At 37.0% G+C, this 8,058-nt stretch overlaps 1 protein-coding gene across 6 annotated transcripts in view; it reads left to right on the forward strand.

Moving 5' to 3' along the window:
* LOC124555039 (ubiquitin carboxyl-terminal hydrolase 15-like) overlaps positions 1 to 7,785 on the forward strand; it is a 185,935-nt gene extending 178,150 nt beyond the window's left edge. For all 6 annotated transcript variants that reach the window (XM_047128805.1, XM_047128806.1, XM_047128807.1 and 3 more), the window contains one exon: positions 6,233 to 7,785. In XM_047128805.1, the coding sequence (XP_046984761.1) occupies positions 6,233 to 6,331 (99 nt within the window). In that variant the 3' untranslated portion in view covers positions 6,332 to 7,785. The remainder of the gene's footprint in view (positions 1 to 6,232) is intronic.
* The last annotated feature ends 273 nt before the right edge of the window (positions 7,786 to 8,058 follow it).

The raw sequence follows: 8,058 nt of genomic DNA on the forward strand, positions 1-8,058 counted from the left end.
AGCGAGAGGCAGGGAGTCGTGAGGAATGGTTTGTTTGGATCTGATTCTCGGAGACTGTTGACGCAGCGGCCGGAGACGGCAGTCATGTGTGCATGAGTTGTCTGAGTGATTACACTCGTATGCCCGCAGGCCAGGTCTGTTTGCATGTGGTGTGGCGTAATGCGGTGGATTTTCATGGTTTATCCATGGACCCAGGACTGCGATGCTCCTCGGCAGGCAAGAAGCCACAGGCGATGGATTTCAGGAATTGTGACTGTCTCATCGCGGGCACATTGTACAGTGTGACATTTTATAGACATTTTATTTATTGTAGTATGTTTTGGCACTCTGAAAATAGTTCATAATTAGAAAGTGTGGACGATAAGAAGAAGAAAATTGTGGCAGTCGCTTGTGGTTTGTACGCTATGTATTCATATATTTTGCAAAAGAAAAATCACACAATACCTTTAAAATGAAGTGATGACGACAATACAACACCTAGTCCATGTGCAGAGAAAAACTCCAACCTGGCCAGGAGGTGAACCTGGGCCCACTGCATGGTAGGCAAACACGTTACTACTTTTTCAATTTTTTTACTCCACAAAAACAGTAACAAAAATAACTAGCTTAAAATGAAGTGACATAAATAAGGTGACAGCTAATTGCAGTCACAAATTACAGCACTCACAGAATGAGGAATGATATTTAGTCTTTAGTAGGTGTACGCATTTAGCATCTTCACTGTCACCTTCAACTGGTGGCAGTTCAGCACTCACATTTCCTTCTTCTGCAGTGTGAGGTTCCTCTTCATCGCTTCCTAGACCCAACTTAATCATTCAGTAAATCCTTGATGTGCAGGAGATACGCAAAATAATGTGAACAGTGATAGTAATGGGATGGTTGTCTCTTCACGGTCAACAATGCAGGTAAGGCACAAGTAGCACTGGATTGTGTGTGTTCAGTATGGACTAGTCATCAGTGCAGGTTGTTCACGAGTAGTGCAAACTTCATATTTGCATTCAGAGACCAAGGTCGATGTGCAGTGAAAGACCTAACAGAGTTCCAAACAGGGCATATTGTGGGGCCCTGATTAGCCGGAGTATCAGTAACCAAGACAGCCAACTCGTTGAATGTTTCAAGAATAACTGTTTCAACAGTCAAGACAGCCAATGCAAAACATGGAAAGGCATCATTGTGGAAATGTAATAGTGAACGCGAATCAAAACTGAATGACAGAGATTGTCGTATACTAACGCGAGTTGTGTCTAAACAACTCAAAACTACGGCGGCTAAAGTGATTGCAGAGCTCAATAACCATCTTAGAGACCCAGTATCTATCAACACTCCCTGCCGAGAACTCCATAAAGTGAGTATTCATGGATGAACTGCTATACCAAAAACATTAGTGATGACAACTAACACAAAGAAACATAAAACATGGTGTCAGGGGCATAAATTGTAGATGGCCAATCAGTGGAAACACGTCATATGGTCCGATGAGTCAAGGTTTTCGTTATTTCCAACATCGGGTTGGGTTTACATCTCGTGAACGCCAAAAGAAGCCTACAATCCTGATTGCTTGATTCCAACAGTTGAACATAGAGGTGGAAGTGTGATAGTGTGGGCAGCCATATCATGGTATACTGCTGGTCCCAACATTACTCTCACAGGCTGTTTTACAGCCAACAATTATGTGAAAACTTTAGGATCAGTTGCACCCCATGATTCAAATGTTGTTCCCCAACAATGATGCCATATTTCAGGATGATAATGCACCCATTCACACAGCCAGGACAGTACAATCATGATATAAGGAGCAAGCAACTGAACTGCAGCATTTTCCCTGGCCAGAACAGTCCCCGGACTTGAACGTTATCGAACTTGAACGTTATCGAACGCTTGCGGGCAGTATTGGAGTGCAGACTCCGGAGCAGATTTCCGCCTCCCTCTTCACTCCAGGAGTTAGAAGAGGTTCTGATCGAAGAGTGGCATAACATTCTGCTGGAGACTGTGCAATCATTATATGCCAGTATTCCAAGAGGAATGGGCAAATGGGGGGTCCAAACCCTTATTAATAAACCATTCCCAAGTAAATACAGGTGTTCACATTATTTTGCCTATCCCCTATATGTTCCTAAGTCTCCTCCAGTGATAATTAAGTAGACAGAGCAACAGTCCTGAGCAGCAACATCACAGAGTCCTTCACTGCCTTGTCATTTTTGTCAGTTTCAGCCTTCTAACCATATCCTTAGGGAGTTAAAGATCTTCCTTTATAACAGGCACCAGATGTTTGCCATCATATTCTTGTATCTGCTGTACTACTGATTTATTTTTCCATATGTGACTTGTAGGGGAGGTTAGGGTCGGGAACACACCACGGAAGTAGTGAGTGGGGCCTCTCCGTCACACTGCTAGTGCTTCATGGCCCAACCCACAAGGAATCCACTTGTCTCTAATCTATACTCATTCTGTAGAAGACAGTTCGAATCGTGTTACCATATTTCTTATTGTGGTTCGGATACTTAAGTGTTTTCTCGAATTCATTTTCCATATACATCTTCTATTTAATATGTTCATTACGCCCAATATTTTTAAAAATGTAACTTGTATATTTGCCCATTAATCACTGCGTTATTTTTTGCCTGAGGGTAGTAACTTTCTTCTGGTGTGAAGAAAATGTTAGTTGGTACATTGTTTGTGGAAGTTCTTGTTATTTGAGCAATTTTTTCCCTGGTCCACCTACAGTTGATAACCTTATCTCCATATGTGTACCATTGAGGCACAGTATCAACAAGGTTATATTTACTGCAGAGGTTTGTGTCACTTAAACTGATGGCAAAGAGACACTCATTAGTGCTATGTTCTCAGGTCCCACCATAATGACAACCTCAGAAATAGCGACGTATATCCTGTTGGAAGAAACAACCAAAAATTAGTGCCAACAAGGGTATAAATTTCACAGATGTGCTGTTGGGATTATTATTATTATTATTATTATTATTATTATTATTATTCTTTCCTGTCTCAGACGTTATGTCTGGTTAAAAATGGAAAGTGACGCGGACCTTGATCAAGTGTGACTTCCTTTTAACTGCACGGTATATGTTACATTGCATTTAGGAACTTTCGGGTAGTTGAACATGTATCAACAATTACAGATTTCTGTATTTGTATATATACATTTGGATGTAGCTGTATTGCGTTGATGTACTGGTGGATATTATGTGGTATGACTCCTGTAGTTGATAGTATAATTGGTATGATGTCAACTTTATCCTGATGCCACATGTCCTTGACTTCCTCAGCCAGTTGGATGTATTTTTCAATTTTTTCTCCTGTGTTCTGTATATTTGTTGTATTGGGTATGGATATTTCGATTAGTTGTGTTAATTTCTTCTTTTTATTGGTGAGTATGATGTCAGGTTTGTTATGTGGTGTTGTTTTATCTGTTATAATGGTTCTGTTCCAGTATAATTTGTATTCATCATTCTCCAGTACGTTTTGTGGTGCATACTTGTATGTGGGAACGTGTTGTTTTAGTAGTTTATGTTGTATGGCAAGTTGTTGATGTATTATTTTTGCTACATTGTCATGTCTTCTGGGGTATTCTGTATTTGCTAGTATTGTACATCCGCTTGTGATGTGATCTGCCGTTTCTATTTGTTGTTTGCAAAGTCTGCATTTATCTGTTGTGGTATTGGGATCTTTAATAATGTGCTTGCTGCAATATCTGGTGTTTATTGTTTGATCCTGTATTGCAATCATGAATCCTTCCGTCTCACTGTATATATTGCCTTTTCTTAGCCATGTGTTGGATGTGTCTTGATCGATGTTTGGTTGTGTTACATGATACGGGTGCTTGGCATGTAGTGTTTTCTTTTTCCAATTTACTTTCTTCGGATCTGTTGTTATGTGATCTAAAGGGTTGTAGAAGTGGTTATGAAATTGCAATGGTGTAGCCGATGTATTTATATGAGTGATTGCTTTGTGTATTTTGCTAGTTTCTGCTCGTTCTAGAAAGAATTTTCTTAAATTGTCTACCTGTCCATAATGTAGGTTTTTTATGTCGATAAATCCCCTTCCTCCTTCCTTTCTGCTTAATATGAATCTTTCTATTGCTGAATGTATCTGATGTATTCTATATTTGTGGCATTGTGATCATGTAAGTGTATTGAGTGCTTCTAGGTCTGTGTTACTCCATTTCACTACTCCAAATGAGTAGGTCAATATTGGTATAGCATAAGTATTTATAGCTTTTGTCTTGTTTCTTGCTGTCAATTCTGTTTTCAGTATTTTTGTTAGTATTTGTCTATATTTTTCTTTTAGTTCTTCTTTAATATTTGTATTATCTATTCCTATGTGTGTGTTATCTGTTGTCTGATAAAAATTTTTTTGGTTTGTGTTGAATGTTCGGTTTTGTTTCCTTCTATTTTCACTTTTTTTGTATCTTCTAAGTCGTTTGGCCAATGCTTGTAATTTCTGCTTCTTTTCATCTAATTGCTCTATTGCTTCTTGTTGTGAGATTTTACCTAACCTTTTTCGTTTTTTGTCTGATATATCATTTCTTATAAATTGTGTTAGCTGTTGATGTCTTTTCTCAGTTTTTCTATTCTGATCTGTTGCCTGTGTTGCCATGCTGGTTTTGTGGGTTTCTTCTGTGTGTTGGTTTGTTCTGATCTCTGCCTAGTGTGTATATTTAGTGTAGTGAGTGCTCCTATATAAACCAGTAGTTGTAACTCATCAATAGTTGTATTTTCATTTATTTTGTTGTGTATGATTGTGTTAATAGTTGTTATTGTTGTTTCGACTTGTGGGTTATTTGGTGGTCTGTGCAATGTTCTATTTGTGCTTGTTCTGGTGGCAGTCTTAAGATGTCGTTTTCCTCTGATTGTTTAATTGATGCGTGGTGTTCTTTGTTTGTTTGCTCTGGGATGTTTGAGTCCATTACTGTATTTTCTTCTTCTTCTGATTCCACATTATTTTGTACCAGTATTTGTGGTACTTGTTGTTTGATGTTTTCTGATTCTGACTGGGGTATCCTGCTATTTTTTATTATTACACGGATCTGATCAGCTGGTTGTTGTTCTGTTAAAAATTTTAATTCTGGGTATCTGGTAATAAATTTTGTGTGTACTTGTGATCTGTATCCAGTTGTGTTGGTTCCTAAGTTTGTTGCTTGGTAATAACAGAACATGAGGTGTCGGTTAACTTCATCTGACCATCTCATCCTCTGTCTTTGTTTTCCTTCTAGAGTGGTTGCAGGAAGCATATCCTGCAAAACACCTCTATTTGGATTTAAATCATTTTCCATGTGGCTAGCAGTGTCGTTACCATTGTGGACAGGCATAGGGTTCAAGCGTCGTCCCCGACCATGACAGCGATTGTCCGAGGCTTCATTAGTTCTGTCATGAACCAACTAATCACACTAAAAGGGGGGTTAGCCCTATTAGTGGTTTGTTCTTTTCGTCGCCTTTTACGACTGGCAGAACATACCGGAGGCCTATTGTTTTCCCGGGCCTCCACAGGTTTTTATTATTATTATGAAGACTATGGGCTTCGAAAGCAAAAAAAAAAAGTAGGAAAGAGAGTGATCTGAAAATTAACATAAACTATTTCTTTTTTTTGTGTGTGTGTGGTTTTTTTCTTTCTTTCTAGTGTTATCGAAACATAGACAATCAATAAATGGCGTAAGTTTAGAATAGGTATAGTGTTAACTATTTGGCAGTTACTTTGTCAGTAAAACAGTTTGTAGTTTTTGATAGTCAGATATGTTAAAAAAATTTCATAAAAAAAAGGTCGTCTGGCGTTGGGGGTCGTCTGGCGTTGGGGGTCGTCTGGCGTTGGGGGTCGTCTGGCGTTGGGGGTCGTCTTACACTTGGGTAAATGTGATATTAGACTCGACTGTCAAATACAGAACTGTTTCTAGTTTGTGTTGCCTGCAAAGATCATCATTATTTTTCATATTTTTCAAGACAGTATTTAGAAGAGTTTTCAGAATTGTTAGATTAGTTCACGAGCTCTGAGTTATTTATTATTTGCTGCAACTGTAATAAAAATAGTAGAAATGGATTTACAGCCTCAACGGAATTCATCCACGAATGTTTAGAATAGGCACTCGTATTTTTGTCCCCTCTGTGGAGCACGTTATAATTCTATGTACCATCCTAATTGCAATTTTGTTGTCATGAGTTTTTAATTGTTGTATATGGATGGGTGTTTAATTTTATTATCTATTTTTTAAATTTATTTTCAGAGCCATGCAGCCTATGTTTTATTTTACATGAGAGAGGGATGTGAGAGTAAGTATAAACAAAAAGTTACCACGACAGACATCAACAGGGAAACTGACTAGGCAGGGCATTCAGAAACCAATGCTAAATCACCAACTTGTGCCTGTTTAAGTTTGTGCTAGTAATTTGTATTACAGAGATGTCTGATTAAACTCATTCTACTGTGATAATTATATTTACCAGTATGTATATAAGTATTTATTCTGTGGGTGGGAGTTGTTTATCAGTGTTTTCAGTATTTGTAAATTATTATTCAGTGAGTTGATTTCTGGCACAAGTCGAAACAGTTAATGCTATTTTTTAATGTACACTCCTTCACTAAGAAATATTGTGGGTATATCATCCTTCACAAACCTCTGTTGACATGTTTGTGTTGAAGTGAAAAATTTTTGTGTTAAGCATTGTGAAATGGGTTTCTGTACACACACCATAAAGTAGAATTTTGCCTAGTAAACAGGAGGAAACTGAACTATGACCAGCTATTTATTAGCACTGTCTTTCCATGATGATACCTTGAAAAAAAAAAAAAAAAGATAAAAAAAATCAATTCTTGGTGTAACGCATTAGATGTGAAATTTACTAATAATGGATGTTAATTAAACAAAATAAAAATGTTGGTACACAGAAATCAATTCAACACTGCAATGATTAGTCCATTGGTGGTATTGTCTTTGAGATTTGACAACAATTTTTATGTTGTTGTTGTGTAACTTGTTGTCAGAAAACATCCTGTGGTTACTGATTCTCATCATCTTGGTGTCATTTGTTAACACTACATTTGTGATATGATGTGTGTTGTTAATTTACTGTGTTAGTGTAATATGTAGATTCTATTTATAAATGTGTTTCTGTGTGTTGTCATGCTGCCCACGAGAGGCGTAGATATTACAGTACTAGATGAAATATTCATTGTCAAAAACTGTTTTATTCCATACTTTCATTTGTGTTTGCCAGCTTAACTTACAATTCTGTTTACCTTAGTTTCTGTTTTACTTCAACTGTCTTACAACTGGCACTACCTCTCACTTTTGAACTTAATATTCTCCTTGTTGACCAAACTTTGTGAACTTCTGAGAACTTATACTTTTATCATTATTGTGACACCCAGGTTTGATTCCTTGGAGTGTACGTTAATAGGCCTGTACTGTTGATAGGTATTCAGAAGCTAAATTTGTGTACATTCTAAGTCATAGTAGTAGCGCTGAATCAACTCACTTTTCAGAGTTGTGTTTATGTTCTTATTACTTAAGCAGTTATTTTAAACTTATGCGGAAGTAAGACTTCTTACAAATTATAGTTAAAAATAACTGGGCCTGATTATCAGATTTTCAGATTTTGTGGCATTGAATATGTGTATTTTATATAAAAATATGTGAAGATGTGTACTTTCTATAATTATCTGGCTGAACCTCTACAAAATTGGAAGTCCTCAATAAATTTTCTTAAGTGTACCTGTTGTGCATATAAGCATTTCAGAGTGTAATTTATAAAAATAAAGTAACATTGTACTCGTGTACTGGCCTTTGTCTGGTATCCAAAACCATACTTTCCATTTACTCCTGTGTCAGAATATTAATTGTTATTCATATAAAAAAGTGAACTTTTAGATGCTGAAGAACTATTATGTGACATATATATAATGCACAATGCTACAGTGATACCTCTAGGTTATGGCAATCTCATTGTACACTTTGGCACATCCTTTTCAGTGGTTATCAAATAAGACAAGTATTGTAGAAGTGAAATGAAGCTTTATTTAAAATTTATGGTGGTTGTCACATTTATTGAT

The sequence above is a fragment of the Schistocerca americana genome, chromosome X (assembly GCF_021461395.2).
Source record: "Schistocerca americana isolate TAMUIC-IGC-003095 chromosome X, iqSchAmer2.1, whole genome shotgun sequence".
Lineage (NCBI taxonomy): Eukaryota > Metazoa > Arthropoda > Insecta > Orthoptera > Acrididae > Schistocerca > Schistocerca americana.